Source organism: Acanthochromis polyacanthus, chromosome 12 (assembly GCF_021347895.1).
Source record: "Acanthochromis polyacanthus isolate Apoly-LR-REF ecotype Palm Island chromosome 12, KAUST_Apoly_ChrSc, whole genome shotgun sequence".
Taxonomy (NCBI): Eukaryota; Metazoa; Chordata; class Actinopteri; family Pomacentridae; genus Acanthochromis; species Acanthochromis polyacanthus.
The window spans coordinates 28049400-28075435 of record NC_067124.1 but is presented as its reverse complement, the minus strand read 5'-3'; the positions used below and the strand labels follow the sequence as shown (position 1 = coordinate 28075435).

Sequence of the window (26036 nt, the reverse complement as noted above, 5' to 3'; positions counted from 1 at the left end):
CTCTTTGCCCTGACCCCCGGGAGGGGCTGCGGCTCCTGGCTCGGCCCACCGCCTTTCTGCCTGCTGACCCGCTCCGCCAGCCGGCCCGCCTCCTGCTCACTAATACACATACACACACTTTCACTCTCCCACATCCACTGTATGCACGAAGAGGAAGTAAGACAAGTGCTTCAATGCAATTTTACTTTCGTGTTTTCACTGTCATTATGTGAGTTTGTACTTCGTTTCATAGGGAGATATTTAGGGTTGTCAGGGAAATGTTTAAATCAACTGAATGCATGTCATCTCTGCAAGAAAGAAATTTTCTACAGAACACAGTGAACTGTTCTACAGAACACAGTGAACTGTACCTCTAAATTAATTTTGAATCAGCATTAAAAGCTTGTGTCTGCAGTGTATTAAATCATTTGAACTTGATTATTTCAGACTGAAATGATAAAAGACAGGGAGCAGACCACCTGCCTATATTCATATGACTTGTGATAATAGAAGCAACTATGAACTGGTGATAAACGACAAAGACAAGGTATCTGACTACTTCTAGATGCCCCCAAGCGACAGAATTGATTCCTGGAGTCAACATCACTATATTCTTTGATTCTTAACTGCTTTAATTGGAGCTATTTTCATGCTTGTTTTTTTTTTACTATGTTGATCTGGTTATCCTGTCAAATGTTATTCTATATATTTGATTTCAGCCCTGGTATTTAATTGTCTGCGTGAGACTTTGCTTTAGAAAGGCACCATATAAATACAGGTAGTATGTTTTAGACAATCTGCCATGTTGATGGTTGAGCTGCAATGTGCAAACTGCTGCTTGGAAAGTTTACAGTTGACTTACAGGGCAAAATGCAGCCACACCGATGATTTGTTTTACTTAGTGTTGGCTAGTTTGGAGTAAACGTTAAGCAAACCTTAAACAAGATGGACCTCATTAGGTAGAACACAGGTAGTCTGTTCCCGTGTGCCTCCAATGTAATAAATTGATCCTGAAAGGCTGTTGATGGGGAGCTTTCATCCTCATGAAAGTAACGCTGGAGATTCTCCAACCAATGAAAATCCATCCATCCATTCTCTATACACCGCTTTATCCTCACTAGGGTTGCGGGGGGTGCTGGAGCCTATCCCAGCTGACTCGGGCGAAGGCAGGAGACACCCTGGACAGGTCGCCAGTCTGTCGCAGGGCTACATATACAGACAAACAATCACATTCACACCTACGGGCAATTTAGAGTGATCAATTAACCTCAGCATATTTTTGGACTGTGGGAGGAAGCCGGAGAAAATCCACGCATGCACAGGGAGAACATGCAGAAAGATCAAATGCCTAGCCCGGGATTCGAACTGGGATCTTCTCACTGCAAGGCGAAAGTGCTAACCACTGTGCAGCTCCCAATGAGAATTTGGTCAGATAATAGCATATTTACCAGTCGACCTGCACAATACAGCCCTACTTAGTATTGTACTTAATTTTTGTCCCACAAAAATATATGATCAGATTAAAAAAAGTTAATCTGCTGTTAAATCTGAGACCGTTTCTCAAATCTACGATCCGACATGAATGCAGCAACTGTGTTCGTTCTGAAATGCTAATAACTCTTTCTATTACTAGTGTAACGTAAGTACTTCGTGGCCTTAAGAAGCAGGCTATATTACTTGTAATCATCCTCTAAATCCCCAAAAGCATGCAAACACCACAAAGATGGCTTCAGTTAATAACAGCTTTTACCAAAGTCACAACAAATACTTTGCTGGCAGGTGTCACTTCAAATCACATACGAGGACTCCTCAATCACAAGTAACATTTAACTCACAAATCAGGGAGCAGTGTACTGTATATTGCAGTAAATGAAAGTAACTATGGCAACAGTATTTACAGTATGTCTCATGCTGTAACTCTCACAAAGCTTTATCTTGTCACTTAATGCATTCTGATATATCCTGAAATAGAAAATAATGAATGGAGTGGCAGAGATGTGATTCCACCTGTTATGTGTGTATATTTTTAATCAACCTTAAACCAATCGCTGTATATTGCAGTGATATTAGGTAGCCATGGCAACAGTGCTGTGATATCACACACTAAAATGTGTGCATAGAAAAAAGTTGTATATTTGCTCAAGTGTTAAATTATTAAAGAAAATGTGGATTTGTCTTTAAAGCTGGACAACATGAAACATACACCAGAAATCAGAACAATTTTCAGAATAATGGACCAGTTGCAGTTTATCAAGCAACAGGTGAAATGTCTGCTTTTTTTCCCTCACTTTTCCTCATTCTCACCTCATTCAACCTCACTGCTATGTGACTGTGAACAGATTAAAACCACCTCATCGCCTTTAGAAGTGATTCAGAGCCTTCCAGATGACCAAGGGGTTATAAAAATTCACTCAACACACTGCAAACTTTAAACTCAAGCAAAGAAAAACACTGAAATTCAGCTGCTGGACATTCTTCTCTGACAGCTGCATCATTCTCCTGGACATGGTGTGAAAGGAAATCTTTAAGTCATCACTTACAAGGAGTCACTCAGAGGCTCAGACAGGTTCCTGGTCGCTCATTATCTGTGCCTGAAGCGGTGCTACACCTTTCCACACAGGGGAAATCAGTCTCTCTGCTGTTATGTAAAGTCTGTCTTTGTGATGATGATGATGTATCATTGTCAAAGAAGCCTGCACATGTGTCTAGTTTACAACTTAGACATGTGGAGGCTCAATTAGCTGGAACTGGTAAAGATTACTTACATTTTATGAAGTTAATTAATGGCAGAGAAAGTCATTTTCATTCAGCTGCACTGTAGAAGACAAAAGAGAGCAAACCTCCTTGCCCTCCTTCCTAGTCCCTCAGTATACTTCCTAAGTCATCCCTCTCCTAGGGCTTTAAACCATAATCCCATTTAAATTTCAGTAATTATTTCCTTTGACAAGTATCTGACAACCTCAGTAACATGCAAACTTGCAGATGTCAAATCGAAACCATTTACATTGAGTTCACACTGAACAAATAAGCCCTGAAGTTGCCCAGAAACAGCTGCTGATAATAAAGCAATTTTCAAGTGATAATATACAACAACAAAAGACTCAAAAGAGGAGAGCTCAGAAGATGAAATGTGAGGATTGAAGCTGCACAGGCGTAAATTTGTTCCAAGAAAACATCAGGCCACCACCCTGAGGACAAATCTGCAAAAGTGAAAGTCGTTCTAGTAAAAAACAAAGAAAAGGTTGTTCCTTTATACTCGTAGAAGACAGACAGATTAACTGAATCTGTGTTTGTTTCTGTCAGTGGAAAAATAGATTTCTCTGCCTCGTCTGCAGTGGATTTTTCTGTCTTTGCAAAGTGCTGAGTGGTCAGAAAAAAAGCATATCTACTGGATTTGACCCTGCAAAACCCGCCAGGTTTGGTTTTTATTTTCTAAATAAGTCAACTGTTCAGTTATCTGAGCAGAGATTTCTCAGACTGACATTCTTTGGTTTGTCATGGATAGAAACATACATTTTGGCATCTGTACATCTTTGTAAGATATCTAGTTCTTGAAGCTTGACATTTAGATTATACAAACAATATTTCCTTAAATAAAATAAATAAAAAAAAATAAAAAAAGCTCTCTAGTGTCATCACATACAGATGCTTTTTCAGGACCAACATTGTACCTTGTAGAGTCAATTTTCAACTCACAAGGTGGTTCAATACTGCTATGAAATTCCCTAAATATCAGAAATAGACACCAAAAGACTGCATCATTCTCTGCTGGCGTCACAATGTTGCTCCTTTTCATCAGAAAGAAGTTTGTATTGTAAAGTCCAAAACGCAATACTGCATTAATACGAGTGAAATGTAACACTTTGCAAATGTACGTCTACCTGTTGTAGCTGCCCCTTAAGGAAGTATCTAAGATATGTAGAACAACTGGAAATGTAGGCGACTCTTGTTTGTGTTTATCCTGTTGGTCATTTTGCTTTTGCCACTGCTGCAGAAAACACAGAAGTCATAATAGAATCTATTAGGATGAAACCAAGTTCTGTTGCATCAGCAGTCACAAGCTGTGGACCCTTCAGCTTTTCTGGTTCAAGCTAAATTCCCAACTAATCACACGTGATCTACATTTGGAATCACTATTGAGGAGAAACAAACAGCTGGGGACTGCCTACAAGGATGTCTCAGTAGCCTGCATTAGTTACATTCCCATAAACCTTCACTTTGCATAAATGCAGCAGAGTAGTCCAACACAGGACATGCATCTCAGACTCCTGAGTGACTGTCTGTGACTTACATATGATGCTCTTTTAACCCTTTGATGTGCAACATGGGTCAAAAGTGACCTAAATCCAATGGAAAATGGGTATCTCCTGACCCACACTGTGCATCAAATGGTGAAACTGGAGAACTTCTCATACATCAGCCGCTATACAATACTGACCGAAGCCTAAGGATACTTTGCGCATATCTCTAAGACACCAACAGCGTTCGTAAAATGACGGCTTTTGACGGCTGGGGAATGACAACAGGTTGAAAAGATGTAGTTGAAACATACCATTATTCTAAATACATTTGCTGCATTGGTGCCAGACTTTCACCTTTCAGATGACCCACAGCCCAAGACCATTCAGCAAGTTCATTGAGAATGTATATTATTGGCACCAAAGGTTAAATTAGCCTGACATTTGAGACTTTACGGACTTTGGACTAATAGTTGCACCTATTTTCCAGAAGTGGCGAGTGAGTGGCGGTGGGAGGGTCGCTGCTGGGCGCGGAAGTGGAGAGAGGGCGAGAAAAGCAGCCACTGTGCAGCGGTGACACGAAGGCGACAGGGTGTGACAGGATAAGCCATCAGACTGCAGGGCACACAAGAAGGAATCTTCCACTTTCTCACACAGAGCCACAAACACATGCATACACTAAGCACTACTTTGGTACCCCTTTGTAATGAGATACTATTTTTATTAATGAAGGATTCACTTCTTCCTCATTGATCTGTTCAGAATGAGGTTGTAGAAAAAAAATGTCTTGGTATTGTGTTTATCCTTTCCATCATGTAATATTGTAGTTTTTAATGTCGGTAACCTGTTAATAAATGCCTAAAAAGTTGTCTTTTGAGGACAATGGTATTACAATTCAGTGAAACTGCTTAATTAAATGCATGGCTGCAAGATTAAAAAAAATAAATCCAATTTACTGATTTAGATAAACTGTCAAAGTTGCAAACATTACTTTGATAGGTTATGTTGACATAATAATGTTGCATCACTGTAATATTTTATGCAATCTTAACTTAGATTCTTGTGTTAGTTGATTTAAAATTACATTTAAGTTGACAGTACTGAAGGAAATATTTTGGATAAATTAGATTTTATTTACATTGGTTCATGATTTCTCCTCCTCTATCTTACATGCTTAGACAATATTAGATGGTTAAGACTGGTAATTAAAAAGTCCTTTGATTGTAGAGGAAAAGCTTAATCCCTTAGCTTGGTGTAGTTTGTAGGTTGAACCTAATTTCTTTACAAGTTTGTAAAAATTTGCAATTACACCTTGTTAGTCCAAACACAGAAATTTCTGGTTGCCTTTTTCACGTTTTTGCACTTGTTCCATAGAAAGTCTTTCACCTAAGCAGCCAACCTTTGGCTTGTGGTTTACACTGGTGGACACATGCTCAGTCTATGTCAGCGGTGGAGTAATACTGTATTAAAACAATCACCTGGACGGAGACTAGTTAGTTTGGAAAAACCTTCTAAAATAAAAGTATATTAGTGAGGATGTAGCCTCATTCAAAGCAATTCTTTATAACTTGGCAACAAGGGCAGAGCAATGAATCATTCTCAAAATGAAAACGCAATTTCAAACAGTGTGAATAGCACATTGCAAAGCCTGCAATTTAGAATACGTTATCTGAAATTTCCTCCAGAAGTACAGCACTTTAGACTTAGTTTGTCTTGAATTGAAGGATTTGTTTCAGGGTTGTGAACAGAATTCATTTGAAGGTTTTCTTCATTCAAGAAAAAAGGTCTTGTGGTAAAATTTTGAAATTTCTCTGTATACTGTTGGTTTGCTTGCACTCATGCTGTTGATACCTGAAAGGTGATACCAGATTGACAACTGTTGGTATAATTTCTGGTGCATGTTTCATGTTGTCCAAAGTAAAGACAAAAGTGGCAAAAGAAAAGCAGACAACAAAACCAAACTGATAAGTTCTGGAAAAGTACAATAAAAGAAAGCACCTTGTTAAAAAACAATCAATTAGCTTTGTCTACATCGCTAAAATGTAGAATTGTTCTGCAAAAAAACACTAAACAAAAAACAATAAATGCTGGAGGAAATTGTAACAAAAAATTATTTACAAATTCTGGAACTGTTCATTTTCTCCTATCGCCATGAACTTAGTGTCTTCTTCTCCGTTTGGGTGCAAAGGTCTTCAAAAGAAACCCTTAAATAGTTAAGGGGACAGATTTAAGGAAAAGATTTAAGGGGGAAATCTTCATTCAGACTTGAAGAAAAATCATAAGTCCAAGTTTGTGCAATCAGTCCTTGAGCTTTATCTATACGTCTACTCACAAACTACAGTTTTGCGCTCATGTTCCTGTTTACTCGCATGTCCTCCTGTGCAGGTCACATCTGTTTATCTCTGCTTGTACAGGCAGCGCTTTAACACCAACAGCAGGTCCTGGGATGACATTTGTGGATCTTGCATTAAATGCTCTGCTGTTGGGCTGAATTTCTGCACAAATTAGTTTGAAACCACTTGCAGAGGATTTTCCCTTTATTTCACATAATCTCCTGATCTTTTTAAATCCCTCGCCAGACTAAAAAGAAGCTCTGTAGATGCTTGCATGAGATACCACACACTTTAATAGCAAAAAGAACAACAGAGAATGGATCCTAAATAAAACAGAATCTGATCACTAGCACCTTCTCTACAATCACAGATTTAAAAGCGTGATAAATGTAGTTACTTTAAGATTAGTTTTTTCAATTTATTGAAATATGTCTTGGGCTGCAGTGGCATGATAGTTAGCATGTTGCCCTGCAGCTAGAAGATCCCCAGTTTGTGTCCCCGCCTGGGCCTGGGATCATTCTACATGGAGTTTGCATGTTCTCTCTGTGCATGCATGGGTTTTCTCCGGGTACTCCGGCTTCTTCCCACAGTCCAAAATGTGGTAAGGTTAACTGATAATTCTAAATTGCCCATAGGTGTGAATGTGACAGAGTTTGTTTGTCTCAATTAGGGATGTGTGCGACTAGTCGTTTAATCGTTTAACCTCCTACTCATTTATTAAACGTTTAGTATTTTACTAGTCGGTTAAACGCTGCATTAAGCATCATGCACCTTGTTCTTTGCGCCTCTGCCTTGGCTTCTTTGTAAACAGGCTGAGCAGCCAGGGAGAGAATTGCCCCTCCTCCCCTCCCCTCACACGCACATGTAGCAGGGGGCAGGGCCACACAGTTTGGGGAAGAAAGTTTGGAAAGGTAAAGTGGGAAGATGGCGACACTCCCACGTAAGAAAATCAGCACCGTTTGGCAGTATTTTGACGCAGCAGATGACAACAAGGTCGCCTGTTGGCTGTGTAAGCAGAAACTCGCTTATAACCACTCTACCGGAGCAAAGAGAAACCACATCCATAGTAGACACCTTGATGTAGACCTGCAGGGCGAAGATGGCGAGGCCGGGCCTGGCGGGCATGGCGGTGGGGCAAGGCAGACGAGCATGAGAGCTTTTGTTCCAGCCAGACGCTGTGATGCTCACCGCACAGCAAAGATTACACAACTGATTTGTGAAATGGCTGCCCGCGATATGCTGCGGCTGTCTTTTGTTGAAGGCAAAGACTTCGAAAAGTTAATGCAGTATATCGAGCCTGAATACACGGTGCCGACTCGCAAAACAATTACGTCTCGACTCGAGATCAGCCATTGCAAAATGAAAGAGGAGATGCAACGAGCGTTTGAGGGGGCTGAATATGTGGTCATAACTTCAGACGGGTGGACGTCCATAATCACCGAGTCATACATAACTATAACATGTCATTATGTGGACGAAGGACATCTCCACAGCTGTGTGCTTCAGACATGCGCCTTGGAGGAAAGACAGACCGCTGAAAACTTGGCTGCCCACCTGCGAAGTGCTGGCAAATGAGACCCTGCTGGACTGAGAGTCGGTACCGTGTTTTGCTCATACTCTGCAGTTAGCAATCAATGACGGGCTGAAGGCGAACGTGATGGGCTGACTGATTGGTGCTTGCACACATTTTTCTGGCTTTATAGACTAGTCGACTAGTTGCAAATAAAATTTGAGACTAGTCGGTGGGGAAATTAGTCGAAATTCCCATCCCTAGTCTCAATGTGTCGCCACTGTGATGGACTGGTGACCTGTCCAGGGTGTCCCTTGCCTTCACCCTTAGTCAGCTGGGATAGACTCCAGCCTCCCTGTGACCCAAACGAAGATGAAGCAGTGTAGAGATGATGGAGGGATGGAAGAAATATATCTCAGTCTTGTTTGTATTTACAGGAACTGCTTCACAGAGGATCAAAGGTTTACTTGTCCAAATATGTCAAAAAAGCCACTTACTTTTCCACATGACTATACAGTACACTTGAATGGTCACATACGCTCACACACAGTGGCAGGACCAGCACACACACACACACTGGTACAAAGCTGGACGCTTGACATTACCCTAATAGCACTTACTAACACTGCCCACCTGGAGCATCTGAACTCCATTAGGTGTACCTGCTGCCTCGACATGTGGTCAGTTTGCTCACACCCTCCTCAGAAACTTCAGATGTTTTGAATTCGCCTGCCAACAACATACGGCAACACAGGGAGCACTAGAAACTGTGAACACAAACGTGCTTTGGCGTGGACTGCAGAAACTATCCTTAGGGTGCTACCAAGTTCACTGAACCATCCTCAGTTGTATTTGACAATTTTGTCATTGAGCCTGCAGTTAGGCTGTTTATCAAGCATGGTGTTCACAGGGAAATTTAGTTTGAAACACCCTCTAAAGAGTGAAAAAGCATGTGCACATAAGTAATCTAAAATTGGTAAATTTTACATCAGCACTTAGTGTGTTACACCTGTGCATTCTCACACAGGTGTGTGTTTGAGACATCAGATGACACTAAATGGGTCGTTCAGGCGTGATTGCTGCTGGACTTTCTTGTACTGCACATGGCTGGCACTGCTTGCCACATATATACCCACGTCTTTACTCCACTCCAGTTTGACTGCACACGCATACGCCTCACTGCTTGTCCAGAGCTCTTCCCTGGGGGGGTCACAGTGGAAAGGAGGGAGCGATTTCACGCTTGACCTTCCCCTCACAGATCTGTGAGCCCCTTCACTCCCGCCTTGATTCTCTTGACCTACTTGGTCATCCTGGAGCAAGCCACTTATAATACCTACATCTCACCCAGAAGCACGCTCTCCCTCCTTCCATCTCCTGCACACACCCATCTTACACATCTGTCTCCTGGTTTCTCCGTCAGCACGGCTCTTTAGCGCGACCTACGATTGTGACTGATGCAAAAGTTTAGAGATAAAGGTTTGATCCTTTTGTGCAAAATATTGCTTTCGAGCGCTTACAGAATTCTGGGAAATCCATTATCATAGCGCTCCAATCCTTTAGTTTCCTTTTAAATCCAAATCTCTTAGTATCTGTCACGGGATTTCCAATAAAGACTTCTAAAATGTTAATATTAACCTAAATAGCAATAAATACATCCCAGTAAAAAGGATATAAAATTAAAATGTAATACATGATAATAATTTAATGCTGCTTCTTGATTTTAAAAATATTTGGACTGTTCTGTCTGTGGCGGTATTTCAGAGGAGGTCATGATTATCAAACAGTAATTTGTTGTTTTACAAAATGTACTGTAACTTAGCCCAATGTGTCACAGCTGGTTCATCATATGCTTTGCCTGCCTCTGATGAATTACCGTTAAAGACTGATCACAGAGCAGGCCTTCTTTGTGGCAAACTCTGGGGATTCCCCTCCTCTCCCTCATCCTTTCTCACCCTCCCTAACCCCTCCGCACCCCCAGAGGAGGAGGATGGAGTGCCGGCTGCACTCAGCACCATCCAGAGAGCCTGTCCCTCCCCTGGCGAGCACCACTTAAGGCCTCCTGTCTCACACTGCAGCCCCGCTGGTAGTTGGGAACCATTTTCTACTCAGATGAGTGCAAACAAAGACCTGCATGTGCAGGAGCGAGGGAAGCCTGAGGCGGGGAGGGAGGGAGGAGGTTGCTAGTGTGTTTGGTAAACAGCAAGAAAGCCGAAGGGAGCGGCCATTTGGGAGGAGAGGAAGAGGGGAAGTGGAGGAGAAGGACCGCGAGAAGGGGACAGAAGGGGATCGTACACTGAGGCCGGTAAAGAGTTGAATAAGTAAAGGAAATTGCAGGGGGCTTCCATGTCACAATCCACAGTTGGGCTGATCACAAAGGAATGGGAGGGCACACCTGGCGCTGAACAAACACATATGTATACACAGACACACAGCTGGAGCTGTACATGCTGCTCAACGTGGCTCACAGGTATCCGTCTGCCAGAGTAGAAAGTGCAATCAGAGGCGCACAACACCCTGAACTCATTCCTTCATGTCCTCATTTATGCAGGCACACACTCTAAAGAAAGTGTGCCCACTCGGCAGCGACACTCCGTAAAGCTCTTTGGCGTTATCCTACGCCTATTCTGTGGCTGTGAGGGTCAAACCTAAAGATGACAAAGTCCTCATATCAAAGCCCACACCCTCCCAGTTGACCCAGCGCTTCCCCCTGACCCTGTTGTTTTATTTGAGCCATAATAACTCTCCTAATTAAAGCTCTTTCCTATTATTTTTCCCCTCCATTCCCCAGTAAAAGGCCTGGGTTTCAAAGTGCTAATAAAATAAACTGGAGGGGGCCCCATTTCTTTATTTGTATGTGTGTGAAGAGTGTGTGGGAGAAGGCGGCTAGGAAAGGAGGGGGAGCTGGAAGGACAGAGGTTTTAGGTTCAGAGGGGGGTAAAAGAAACGGAGGTCAGTGGAAACAAAGGAGCGCAAGACCCCGAGGTCAAGCTGCCTGGTGTCCACAGTCACCGGGCCGGCGTTGTTGCAGGACGAATGGCCCCGCTTCCATAAACGCCGGAGTATGTTTTGTCCACGAGGGTAGGATAGAATATATCACAGTGCTGTTGACACATGAACAATAGATCACGCTCTGTGGAAGTCCGAGCGGAGCCGTCGCAGCTCCTTTGAGTTGGCGAGTACATCTGGGAGAGCAAAGATTAACCCTGCGTTTACTGGCCTCACGTATGGCTGACCCTTTTGACCCAAACTGTGGCCGTAACAATATCGCCTATAGGTTAATATAGGACTCAAAGATGCCGTATAGAGGAGGAATCAGCAAATCATTCTCTTACAAGCGAATGGGATACAATCAATACAAAAGTGTTGGGAGATTAACAACTGGCTACTTTCAGCTGCAATGAAAATGAAAAAAAGAGTCACGCCTGTGGTTCAGAATTGAAGCTGCCAGTATCCAGCTCAGCCGATTATCAGTGGGTTGGCCAACAAGGGGCTACGCTGGGTCGGTCTGCACCAGCTTTTGGGCTGTTAAGTCTAAAGTTTTTGCAACAAAAAAAAAAAAGGTGCTTAAATAGCGCAAGCATTTGTCAAAATGTGAAATTAGCTATTTTACAGAGAGATGTATTGATTTTCTGTGAAATACAGTACAAAGATGATGCTGATGGTAATTTAAGTTTAGCATTTTTCTGTCTCTTTTGTTAATATGAAAGGTCCATATTCTTTTGCAATTTTTCCCTTTCTTTTAGTGTGCTATAAAGCTGCTTTTTGTGTCTGTAACAGTTTAGCAAACTTAATAACCCCAAAGTCCACAGCAAAGCAGGACATTCTCTTTGGTAGAAAACACTGCTCCTTACCTATCTGAAAAAAACCCGTTTTCTACTGTTACTTATCTGTCACATTTACAGAACACCTGCCTAGCAACTAGATTAGTCTTCAAAGGAAGAATGAGCAGATTCCTTACAGTCTGCATTTATTTACTCACTTGACCAGCTCCTGCTAGAGCTACATCTCTATACTCAGAGACCTGAGGTTGGACGGCATAACCAAGCTGCTTCACTTTCGTTTGTCCAGCTGACCAATCAAAGCTGACTTGGCTTTTCAGGACTGGGTCTTAAAGAGACAGGAGCTAAAATGAAGCGTATCAGACAGAGAATGAGAGGTTGTGCTACAGCAAAGTACATTAAGAGAAAAATAATGTGTTTTTGACCATTACAGCATGCAAACTTAATCTAGAGGACCCCAAAAAATCAAATTACAAACCCGCAAATGTGCAGAGTATGGTCTCTTTAAAAAAATAACAGCAACATGATACTAGCATCAGCCATTGACCTCCCTGCTCTCTAGACATACATATGGACATTAACTGATAAATTCATATCAGTCAACCACTACTGCCCAGAATTCATATTTGAAGGATTGTGTCCAACAATTTTACCCAAGCCAACATTCATTTCACAACGCGATTGTTGAACCAAGCAAATCAAAGAAAGGGGCTGTTGGCTTTTTGTCAGTTTGCTACACAAAATGACATATTTGTAGAACAAAGTGCAATACCATGATGAAACTCAAGAGAGGGACTGAAAATGTGTCCAGTTAACCTCTCAATTCTTAGCATAAATATCCTTTTGGAATTTCTAGCTTTAAACATTCAGTCAGTAACAGCTCGACAACTGTAAAGCCAAGATAACTTAGGTAAGACACACTTTTCCAAAAAATACAATCAATCACTGTGTCTCCATCAGCAGGCCAGAGTGAGAGCTGAGAAACAACAAAAATTGACAACCTATAGTAAAAAAATCGCAACTGCACCACATCACTGCTATGTCCATTTTGATCACAGGAGAACAGGGTGAAACAACAAAAAACACAACTGCTTTCCCATATGGTCAGACAACACATTGCTCTTAACTTTTTGGACAACATGTGGTACTTGTGTAGTTCCAAACATAAAACCCAGATCAGGCTGATGGGAATGTCGTTAGTTTTGCAGGTATTTGGACAAACTGACATTTTGACCTGATGTCGGTGCAAGAGAAAATGTTAATCGATCCGCAAAAGTGAACACAATTCACCTAATATTCGTTGAAACATTAAACTCCAAATCACAAATGTTAAACTTTTGGCGGTACTTGAAAGAAAAGTCAGATCAAATTTATTGGCAATGCATTCAAAAGTTGTTGACATATTTCAGTCGAGACCAAAACAACAGAGCTGCAGTATCCCAACAACCACACTGCTAACATTGCTACTAGGAATAGACCAATCATTGGCCTGACCAATTGTCAAGGCTGATATTTGCCGCTATATGCATTTTCATTGGGTAATTACTGACACATTAAATATGCCACTTTAGGTCTGATGCAGCCTCCTCTCTCTGTTTGTAATAACTCTGTGGTCTCAGAAATGTCTCTCAAGCAGAAACTGCAAAAACTGAACAAGAAACTCAAGCTGTTGGCACAAACCAGGAAATTAGCTACTCTCACAGTGGCTAAAGCTACGCTAACGGGTAGCGGCTAGGGTTAGAAAGCAGCCACAAATTATCCTGAAACAGAGCGTGGAGAGCAATAACGAATAATGCTTTAAGATATGAACTTTATTGAGCAATAAAAGTTACTGAACAGTGAAAGATTAAGAAAATAGAGAAGAACAGCAGACATAACTGCAGGAGACAAACTGATCAATCTCAGTCGATCAAACGTAAACAGAGGTGAGTGTCCTAATTTAATCACTCCTATTTCTATCTTACATATCCAGTTACAGTCACCCTTATTAATGAAGAAGCCTAGGTATGAATGACAGGTTCTCTGCTGTCACATGCTCCAAATGTTGGCCTTGCTTCAACACAAATAATCAACATTGATCCTTAATTGTTCCCTCACATTTATGACACATCTTCCCATATGTCATCGAACACTTGAGTACAGCAGGTGCAAACTGACACCGCTGACCATGTGAGAAAACCTGATGCCAATCAGTTCTTTTTATGATATTTGAAGCTCAGCCATAAACGTGGTCAATCTCTGTTAACGCTCACTCAGGTTTTATGATGATAAACATATTGGAGTAAAGGATTACGAGTGTGACTGAGTCTTTCTGCAGCCGCTATAAAAGCAGCTATGTGGATCTCATGTGCCGCGTAGGTCTGCTGCACGTCCTCACACACCGGCTGTCACTCAAATCCCGCAAAAATATTCTCAACACCGGTGTTTGAATAACTTACAACCTCTTGACTAAAAACATCAGCCCTGAGTATTACCCAGGGGGAGAAGGAATAACATAATATGCTGATATGATAATAGCCTCAGGCTGTATGTGGGATATAAACATGATCATATAGGGTGTTGAGTACTCCAGGGGGTGAAGTAAATGTAATCCTGCTTGACACACAGAGCTGTAGAAATGGAGGTGAAGGGAGGCAGAGAAATTCATGCGTCAAAGTTCAGCCATGAGTAAGTAGGACGATTTGGGGGAATTACATAGAAAGATCGAGCAGTTTCACATGCTGTTTGAAATGCTGAATGAACGCTGATAAAGAGAGGTCAAAATAAGTTTATGCGTGGAAAGCCACGCCACTTACTAGCCAAATTGTGCAATCTGGGTCAGAGCTTCCCCAGAAAGCGATGTGATTGACAGCGAGTGGAGATGAAGGGGGCGCGATAGGAATGAGGCACAGGTTCAAAGCTCGCGAGCAGGAGTGGGAAGATCACAGAGGTTGAGCAAAAAAGGTTGAGGGAGAGTTGAGAGAGGGTAATGAGGGAGCCTAGAAAGAAGGCCTTGAAAGAGCCTTATCTGTGACCCATCTGTCTTGACATGCACACTCCTCTGGTTAGTGCCCTGGAGGGGAGGGAAGGGGAGTTGCATTGCATGTCAGTTAGTGAGTGTGCAGGGCTTAGGGCTAAGGCCTTGGCCTGTGCACTCTGGCCCAAAAACCAGCCTAACCAGCCCCATGCCTTAACACCCCCAGGAAAAACTCCCGTGACTTACTGCTGTGATCATGTGATTGACTGAGCTGCACAGGGGGAACAAAAAACCGCGTTAACAAAAAGGCTGTCACACACCAGCGAAAATGCAGATGCTACTCTCTTTGACTATTCACTTTTCATCGGAGAAGTCAGCTGAGTTGTCACAAACTTTGACAGTGGCGTCTCATTTCTTTCTGGTCATTTGGAACCAACAGGGATCAACAGATTAGCAGCATGGATGTCTGATGACTGCATGTACATAGGGGATTTTTGTTTAACCTAAGACTGATGTTTTGTCAGCCGTAATTTTGTTACTGATCTAAAAACCAGCACAAAATCATACATTTCCAACATCAGTCAGTTTTCTTCTTTTTAGATGTGTAAACAGCAAAAAGGTAACTTTGTAACATGTCTAATAAGATACATTTTTATTTCTCCATTACCAAACAACTTATTTTGCTTCACCAAATGCGCCTAAGGTAAGGCCACAAACTACAACCATTCTTGCACGTCCTGAAAATGACTCTGCAGAAAAATGGTTATTTTATTAGGTACTGTCTTATTTAGCATTAAAAATGATATTGCTTTGATTCTTTTTTTTTAAAAAGTTGTATTATCTGTCATTTTTCCTGCAAATTAAATGAAAACATTTACACAACCTTACTGTAAAGTATAATTTTGGCATTACTGAGAGTGGGAAAAAAACTTTAACGAACTGTAAAAAGCAATTGGACTTCTTTTTTTTTGGTTCCTGTAGACACTTGGATGAGAGAAGTTAAGCTGCTTTTCACTTGAGCTCCTATTAGTTTATTGTTTATTAAATGTAACTTTTTTGATACCTAAAAAACAATTAAAATCAACATGTACATTTTTTCAGTGGCAACAGGTGTTGAAAAATGTGACACTATACTATTTCCATTTTTAATTTGATTCCATGCTATTGTACTAGAGAAGGTCTTCTTTCTCTACTGAGGAGGAAGTAAATATACTCCTATAAATTGTGTTTCTGTTTAATACATTAAAAATGTCATCACTTTGATGAAATTATTGTAAAATCTCTCACTTTTACTGCAAATTTAATTTCAGTTTTGACCCACTGTCAATATAGAGCATGTGTTTGTCATTACTGCGGGTGGAAAAAGCACCTTGAATGCTATACATTGAACAATGAATAAAAATAGTTATTATGTAATGAGAAGTAGCTGTGTGCAGATTCTCAGTTATCTAGAGAATGGTAATCCTAGGAGCTTCACAATAAAGCAACTGGACTTCTCTTTTTGGGTTTTTAAGACTCTTGGATGAGACAAGTCCAGCTGCTTATTACTGAAGCTCTTAAAATGTTTAAAAATCCCATTTCGAAGAAAAACACTTGCACCGGAGCTTTGCACAGCCACGTCTGTTTGGACCCTTAATGTCCACGACAAACACCCATAAGAGGGAGTTGTTTTGCATCAGATCCACCCTCCTAAGTTGTTTGCCTTTGCTTGCATGTACAGCACACCTGGGAGATTTACCATAATGAATACCTGATGTGGTGAAGCAGTTAATTCCGCCTATAAAATAACTCCCTTCCTCCTTCCTGTGGGCCCCGGCTGTTGTTTATCAAACGAGGTAACGTCCTGTCATGTGACCCCTCCTCCCTCCCAGCAACCCACCTGTGTGGACTTTTCTCTTAATCCCCCTCTAGCACCCCCATCTTCTTCTTTTTTTTTTTGCACTGCGCTTTGAGTACTTAGACTACTGAGTGTAACTAATTCTCTCACACAAAGATATTGTCTTCTCCCTATCTCTGCTTTTGTCCTTCTCTTTCAAGGCAGCTATTCACTGATTTCATTAGTCAGCGGTGTGGTGCGAGAGAGAGTTGGCGAGGGGGGAAGGCTTTCCAATTAAAAGGCCTTAATAGCCTATTACCATCACCTTAAGTTCAACTCTGTTTTTTTTTTACAACATGAAACCAGCTAAAGATTAATCACCAGAACAGCGTGGGAGCATTTAAAAGCCACTCTGTAATTACTAAATTGTAATTAGGACTGATGATTTTGAGCAGCTTCTAAAATATAGTGAAAAACTTACAACACCATTCCAATTAACAGCAATGATCACAGGTCCAAACTGCACTGCTTTTTGTTAGTTTTCTAAATGCTTCTGTGCAATGACATTAGGTTTAGCATTTAAGACAATAAATGTAATGACTGCTGTTCTTGTGGGTTTTAAGGTAAATGTGTTTAACAGGCTGCTCTCCCTGCACACATGCTGCACAGACCCTGCAGCTGCCCAGGGGGCCATAGGCAGACGCCAGTCCCCAAGGACGGACAAACCACCCTTTCTCAGACACCCATTTGTCGTAGCCACCCCAGCTCCCCCTCCTCCCTTCCCACCGATGGATGACCCTGCAGCCAGCAGGGGTCAGCTGTGCAGAAGGAGCCCCCCGATCTCCGGCCCTCGGTCCGGAGCCGCAGTGTAAATCAGCGGCTGCTCATCGCGGGAACCCTGGCCAGTCCGGGGTCCCAGCCCAGCCTGGCACCATCTGTCCCGGGGCTCTGACGCAGAGGCAGCGCCGCCAAGGTGGGTTCCCACTGACCTGCTGCACCCTCCGGGCCAAATGGGCCAGACCTGGAACCGGAGACAGATCCATCACTGATGGAGTCTGGATATGATGGAGGAGGGATGGTGTACAGTAGTTCAGCTCTGTATAAGTGTCAGAGTGAACTGATGCAGCGGCTAAATTAAGAGTCCTTATAATAATATACCATACATCACAGCAATGCCACAAGAGCAGAGCATTAAAGCTTAGTGAAAGCTTTGCAGACACAATATATGCCAGAATCCGGTTTAGCAAGAATTGGCATTTCTAAGGAGGTATTTCATCAGATTTTTTTGTGTCCATGTTCAGTAAGTTTTGGGAAGACATTGACTGGTTCTACTATTTCAAATTCAACCTTTTATCAAACATATCCTCCAATTTTACAAATGCTTGATGATATTTAACCCCATGATTTTTCCAGGTTTATTTTGCTCTTGTCACATTTCTACTCACTTTGGGCTCGTTCATCACTGAAATATAAAGTCATGTGCCTTTATGGACACAGGACACAGTTGGAAGGAGAAAGAACTCAAAAATGTGCAGTTATAATGTCCTAAATTATTATTTTTTTCTTTTTAATCAAATCTGGTTAGAGCAAATTGTGTATTTTTGACCAAGACACCTAGAATAATGCAACTCTGATGAAATATCTCCCAAGTTAGTTTTAGTTATTTTTACTAACAGAACGGCACGTCACACATGACTAGAGATGGACCAAAAGTTGAAAATCCAACCATCTTTTTGTTTTCCAGTTTCTTACTCTGATAAATGGTGTCATTTTAGTGATTGTTTTAAAGACGACGAGACTTTCAAACACACCTGCGACTTTAACTTTGCTTTATATTTGAAATTATTGAATTAAATACATGGTCACTGTACTAATCTTCTTTAGGCAATAACAATATATACAACACATATACACAGGTTCATCTGCAAAGGAAAGTAGTGGCAAATGCTGGAAAGTGAATATCTTCAAGTGCATCAAGCATTTGAAGAACATAACTTCACATAAGACGCTCAATGAGAAGTAGAAAAGCAGTAGCACGTGGTATCCTGATTGCACAATAAGTCAAAGTGATGAAGCAGTGACCACCTGTGGTTTATATGCAGGTTTTCTCAGACATTGTCCCGTGAGGCTCAAAACAATCATAATCTCAGTCTCCATCTGATTGGGCCTAAATTGCCCCACTGTAGGCCACTCTCAGATCTATGCTTTTCATTGCCAGAGTAGTAGCACTTTGTCAACACCTACTAAGTAAAAGCAAAATTACTGATCTTTCAATACTCAAAAACAAGACTGAATTAGAGCACTTCTGGTCAAATAAAATCTATTAAGGTGACCTGACCAACCCTGTTATTTTTAACTGCTGCGACTGAACAGGGAATGTACTACCCCACACATGTAAACCCGCCCAACCTTTAAAGTGCAAGACAAGTCCCTGCACTCCACCTCATCATCCTCGATGACTTTTCCCTCTCCATCATAACAGCACCTGGAATTGTGACACATAAATCTCATTGGCAGAGACAGTCTGCGGGTCCCGAGGCGGTGCAGGCCGGCTTATTGCTTTCTCCCACAGCCCCGGCCTTGCTTCTTGCCCCCTTAGGCCTGGCTCTAATGGGCGAGCAGGGGTCATAAAGTGGTTGTCTTACTGTTTTCCTTTTTCCAAACCAGTGACACCAGTTGTTCACCCTACTCACCAGAGCCTTTTGTGAGGCTTGACAGGCTGTCAATTCCAGGCGGAGTATGATTGTAGAAGACGATACACATTACCTTGAGGTGACACCACATTCCACTGAAGGCCTGTCTTTATGAGCTAACAATAACTTTGAATAGCTTTGCAGCAAAGCATTAAAAGTTTGCTTTGCAGAGTGTGTCCGCTGCATTCTTGCATTGCACCAAATATCTGGGGAAAATATTTGTAGGAAGCTAATCTCGCTGGTGAATGTGAATTGTGGTAAAGCTGGTCCAGACTCCCGCCAGTGATTTTTATCGTACATTTTTTTTGTCTAATCACTCAAGCAGGCTTGAGGGGTGATTTTTGGCCGTCATCAGGGTTGAGGGAAGGACAAGAAGACCTTCACGGTGAGACAAGACAAGACTAAAATAGATGGCCACTCACATACAGATACAGTACATGCACACACACTGTAAAGAGTGCGTCATTCTGAGAACAAGCACAAACTACAGAACATTTTGTACTTTTGTCTCAGGGTATCTTCGGCCAGTCATGGATTCAAAATCAGATAAAACACATACAACAATATAAGTGGGCTATAATTTATTATTTATTATGCAAGAATAAGAACTTGACTGTAACAAAGGCTAGTACTGTCTTTATATACACAAATTAAGTTTTAGTTTTTTGTGTTGTCAAATATGCATAGGATTTCTAATTAGATTCTAAAACACAGATCAGATGATTCACAGTTTAGTCCTGGGGTTAACTCTGTCTGACTTCATTAGTGTTTTTCAAGTTCCTACGTGTACAATAATTAGGAGAAAATCAAAAGTGCCAAGTTATTTAATGTTAAAGGGAAATAATGAAGACATTGTCTCTATTCATGAACTCAGTTTTGTTTGCCATGTCATTTGTGCACATACTGCCCTCTTGTGATGAGCCAGCAGTACTGACATCATCGTCACCAACAACCTGGGAATCTGCAGACTTTTTGTGATATAACTTTAGCCTATTTAATGACGGCATACAAAATTTTACCTTCAAAACATGCACATTTTCAGAGTAACAGGCCCGTGAAATACACAGGAGTAGGTCAAAATTCCATGCCTTTAAATTTGCTTTTTTTGTTTTTTTTCAGCATTTCTGAGCCACATAACTTCATAAGTACAGGAGATACATGATATTTTATGGCTGAAAAACACATTTGATTTTAGATTCACTCCTGGTGTCACAATATAAAGGCGAAGACCTATTTGTTCAGCTTGACTTTTTCCAACACCAACTGTGACCATCGTTATCTTGGGAGACAAAAGTCTCAATAGCAAAACAGCAGCAGTTTAAAGTCTGTAACATAGTCGTAGAAACAAGCATTGGTAACTTGGATGTGTGTTCTGTTTGCTGATAACTGACAAGGGAAAATGTGCAAAAGTGTATTTTGGGTAAACTTTAAAGGGATATATCAGCATCTTAAACAGGTGGTTGGTCTAACCACCTGTATATTTGTCTATTTTATCCTATATTTTTTTACATCTCTTTTACTTACTATTTCATTTGTACTTGCACCAAGAGCACCAGAGAAAATTCCTTGTAACTGTAAAAACCTATTTGGCAATAAAACGAATTCTGATTCTGATTATAGCACATAAGGTCTCATTTTTATCTACATTTGCCATGCTCATCTACTAGACATGATCACTTCTGACTCAAAACATTTTTCTAATATATGAGAATATAATATTTAGAATATATAATATGGTTTTGTGTGAAACTTGTTATCCTGATCTTGCATTGACCACATCTTCACAGTGCTGTGTCAGAACTAAAGAATGGTCTGGCTGCACCTACTTATTATTCTACTATAGGGGACAAAAAAAAAATAGCTATCTTGTTTGTATTTGCATCCAGGGAGGCGAGCGCTTTCATTAAAATGGCTTATTCAACTAAAGAAGTCAAGGCTGCTAGCTCAGGGGATGCGGTTGTTGTTTTCTGGAACAAAGGGGCTTTTTCAAAACAGAGATAGCAGAAATAGAGGAGAATACCACAAGAAATGTGCGATGGAAACGACAATCCTGCATCCAATGAATCATACCTTCAATTAGCATGTTACACTGCACAATACTGACAAGAAATTTTGGCCTAAAGATGTGAGGGGGTTACTGCACATCTGATTTTACCACAGCCTTTTGTGCTGGACAAATAGGGAAATATATTAACTCAATAACAGTGCTTTGGGATTCATTATTCAGGTGCTTTAAAGACGTCGGGCCTGAAGGTGGATTTCATTGCATCATTTATGTCGAGTGGGTTTTTTGTTTGCGCAACCTTTATGAGTTTTCCTGTCAACACTGTTGCGTTTGTGTCGTAGAGCTCACCTGAGGTTTGCTGCAACACTGTTGGTCGACTAGCGTCTTTCTCTGCAGAGATTGCATGTTCTCTTTTTCCCTTTGAGAGGTTTTCTTCAGGTGCTCCAGCTTCATGTCACAGTCCAAAGGTATGCGTGGTAGGTTAACTGATGGATCTGTCCAGGGTGCAGCCCACCTCTCACTCAGTGTCAGCTGGGTGGAGGACAGATGCATAGAGGGGCGGCTGCCATGAACATCCATGCAATGCATCAATAAGCAGTTTAAAGGTTAAGACTGATTCTGATGGAAGACTGCTGGTATTTGGCAAATTAGCATATTTAGACAGCATGAGTCAGATTAACCTTCCATTTCACTCTGGCTGCTACCGTTCCCACGATCATGTGCACCAGTGTGAATGTGTGGACGAGTAGGAGTGATTTGTTTCCCATTTCCAGAGCCAGCGCTGTGTGCAAACAGTGCAAAATTAGGTTTTCGGTGCACACAGAACAGAAAGCTAGTGGGCAGACATTCACTGAATTTGACAAAGAGAGTATTGGACTTGATAGACCTTTTAAAAAAAAAAAAAAAAACATGCTACGCTCCTTTAATTTTTCATGGAAATTTTGACTTCTACACTATCATAATGATGGGAAGTTCTTATTTGTGCTCAACAGAAGGCCACCCTTGACTAACATTTAACATCACCAGATTGACAGACATGCAGAAAGCACTAGAGATTTACTGGGTTGGTAGGTGTTTTTTGACAACACCAATAACAATGGTACACTGACCTAGCACAACAGTAAAATCCACTGACATGTGAATAAGATTATCTTCTTACAATGAAACCTGTTTCAGGGTCGATCTGTGAAACAGTAAGTCAGTTCCTTAGAACTGCACTATAAAGTAATGGAGGAAGGTGACCTGGTCTTAAGATGGAGAGAAGAACTCAGACTGGTGAAGGCAGCTGGATACTCTTGGGAATATTCCGCTGGGAAATCTCAGGTCTTGCATTCAAATGGATGTGAGAAGTGCAGCAAGAGGACCTACATAATATTAGGGAGGTGGTTTTAATGTTGTGGCTGATAAGTGTATATAACAAATTAAGTTCTTGCAGACATCTAAAAATATACGTACATGGCCCTCTGTACAGGAGCTGCTGTGACTGCAAATCTTCCTCCTGTCCATGTTAAATAATTTCAGTGATCAGTAACAACACAGACATGGGTAAGTGATATCTGCATTTACAGAAAATATGAGTGTAGTTTTAAAATGGGTGGGGGCTGTTTCTTTAGACTTAAGAGAAAAGAACCAAATTCAAGTATTATCACTGCCGCTCAGTTTCACGTGCAAACTACATGTGTAAAGACTCCATGTTTAAAAAGTGTTCTGCCTCCTTAAATAATATTCAAACTTTACACCTTGAATCTCAGATATGAAGTTATAAGAAGAATGTTTATTGTCACTTGGTTACAGAAATGTAGGCATAACTTTTGGCCTAGATCTCAGTGGCACAGCAAATATCAATGTTTAGGTAACTGCTGTTTTCTGTCAGTAGTTTTTCTTTTTGTCAGTCGGTAATCTGTTAGAGCTATGAGCAGAAGCACATTTATGTAACGTCATTACAGAATCCTGCAACCATCATGCCATAGTTCTGCTATAACAGTACCATATTTACAAGTTGTATTTAATTCTGCCATTAAACCAAGAAGGATTCATAAATAAAACCCAAACAAAAACACCTCCAAACACCATTGCTGTGTTTCATTAAATTACTTGTTATACTTCATGGTAAGCATTCACCTGAATTCTTTACATTTCAGTCCATCCACACAAGCACAACTGCTTCATTCTCTCCCAGCCTTCAGTTTCTCCTCCACTGTGTGATCACCTCTCGACCCTCCCATGCAGGGTGGGCTCTTAGCCAGGCTGGGGTTACTTCCCCACTGCTCGGGAGTCTTTGCCTGGATAGCCAGTGCATGAACACAGCTACTCAACTCCTCCTTCAAAGCCTCATTAACCAGACGGTGGCGCTGAATCAACTTCAGACCCTCAAACTGGGAGCTGACCACCAGGACGCGGAAATGGGACTCAGAACCGGGGGGCACGGCATGCATGTGGCTTTCATTGTGGACCTCTAAGTGGTCTGGCTTGAGCGAGTTGGTCAGTTTAGTTCTGATAGCTTTCTCAACAGGCCGACTGGGGTCCGGGGCCATCTGTGGTGTGAAGTGGGCCAGAGGTCGGGTTAAGGTGAGACGGGTGGAGACAGGCCGAATGCAACGAAGAATGCCGGGAAGCATCTGAGGTTGTGGCAGGAGACCACCTGGGGGAACATTGAGTGCATAAATACAGGTGACACGTTAATTTATGATGTGAGAGAGATTATCATGTAATGAGGTGCCAGTGGTCCAGCTCCACTCTTAAGCAACAGTAACAGAAAAGAAATGCAGCTTGTATTTCTCATGTTCCAGTAAAATTTGTCCTCAAGATGAATTTTTCTGTGCGTTTGTTTAGATTTGCAAGTTAGTACAATAGGACAGTTTTCTTGTTGGAGTCATCTTGTTAATTAGGTCATTATTTGCGATGCTTGAAATAAATCCACGTGAGCAGAGTATGTGGATCAGAGGCCATTCATAAAGGATCAGTATTATATACAGTTTCCACTGCAAATGGCATTACAAAATTAAATGTTTCTTAAATCAGTTGCATTGACAGTATGCTTCTGGCTGAGCTTCAATCCCTGGTTTAAGTTTTAGTTCATTTAACGATTATCTTATCGCAACAAATATTGCAAACATAAACAATTGTGTAACAATTACCCAAAGCAAAGCAACACAGCATTTATATATACTGTTTAAAATATGACATCTTTACTGACAAGTGTTTGGCACAAGAAAACAGACCCAATTTCCAATATAAAGGGCGACCAAGTTGTACTGAATTGCATGTCACCGTACAGATATGGCTGATTAAGTTGAAAGTTAGGAATTTAGTTTGTTTTATGGCACTTATTCATGTTGTTTTCTCCTGTCTGGATCCTTGCTTGTGTTGCATCTACTCTCAGATGGACGTCGCTTTGGATAAAGGCGTCTGCTGCATGAAATTGTAGTATTTAGTACATTTAGACAGCATGATGAAAACAGCTGAAACTAATTGGTTGCAAAGACAGTGACCCCAATCAAATACACGACATTTGTACGTCACAAAACCAGCTAAACCAGTAAATTTGACCCGTGTCAGCCAAGAAAGATGATTTGGTATCCGTGTCTGTTTGTTTGGTGACATGACTTCAAGGCACGGTAAGGTATTCAGCTAAAGGCAGAAACAGCGCAGCCAAACTGCAGCTAATTCACTGCTTCGTTGCTAGCATTAGCTGTTAGCGAGTTTTCATAACAAACATGGCGCCGCAAAACAGTGTAGGCAGTTTGTCTTTACAGCGAACAGCTCCATAAAATTTACACGGCTGTATGTGGTTAGTAACGCTCTTAAACAACAACAGATGAAGGGAAATAAAGTGTAAAAGGAATAAAGCTGCTCACCTTGTAAGTAAAGTCAATGGCTGCTTCTTCTTCTTCTTCGTCTTCGATATCGTCGTCGTCAACCTTCTTCTTCATTATTCATTTATCGGCAGTTGATGGTGAAACGTGCATTACTGCCCCCAACTGGTAATACTTGTCATTGGGACTACTCAAGTAGTTTTGACTCTTCAATGCTTGTGAAAAATTTTGACTGAGTGCTTGTACCGATTCAATAAAAATAATAATTAAAATAATTACTAACAGAGAGGCTGTCTGATATGATAGTATCATTCAGCCTCAATGTTATAATTTTATTACTTGTTTTTTTCTCTTCCTGAGAGTTTATCAATACTTTTCCATAACTGTTTGGTGTTTCCTTTCACTGCTTTAATTATTTCGAAATAAAAATCCACTTTAGCTTTCCCAAGTTGCATTGTGACCTTGTTTCTGAGGCTTTTAAAAATCATTCTGTGTTTAGATGAGTTTTTAAAGATTTTTTAAGTGCCGAGTCTCTTTGTTTCATGAGGGTCCAAATCGTTTCATTAATCCACAGCAACTTTACTTTTGCATTTTTTTTTACGTGGTTGAATTAAAGTGTATTTAGCAATGATTTGTTTAATTTTGGATAAAAGTTCATCACATGAATGGTCAATATCTGTCCAGTTAATGGTATCATTCCATGGGAGATTTTTAAATTCACTATCAATTTTATCAATGTTTTTCTTGGGAATAAAAGACGTATACCTTTTTTGCTGTGAGCGATTTTGTTCCTTAAATCTAATTTTTGTCATATTGCGTATTACGAGTGTGAGGTTATGGTCAGACATGCCAGTCAGAAGATTATAAGTCCTTGTTATACGAGCAGCAGAACATTGCCCAAAGCATCACGCT

At 41.1% G+C, this 26036-nt stretch overlaps 1 protein-coding gene across 1 annotated transcript; it reads right to left on the bottom strand.

Moving 5' to 3' along the window:
* Window positions 1-23063: 23063 nt before the first annotated feature.
* bola1 (bolA family member 1) lies at window positions 23064-25297 on the bottom strand. Its single transcript, XM_022190467.2, has 2 exons — window positions 25167-25297; window positions 23064-23950 (listed from the first exon to the last, which is right to left on the bottom strand). The coding sequence occupies exon 2, from the start codon at window positions 23925-23927 to the stop codon at window positions 23475-23477; it is 453 nt and encodes a 150-aa protein (XP_022046159.1). The 5' UTR covers window positions 23928-23950; window positions 25167-25297; the 3' UTR covers window positions 23064-23474.
* Between the last annotated feature and the right edge of the window lie 739 nt (window positions 25298-26036).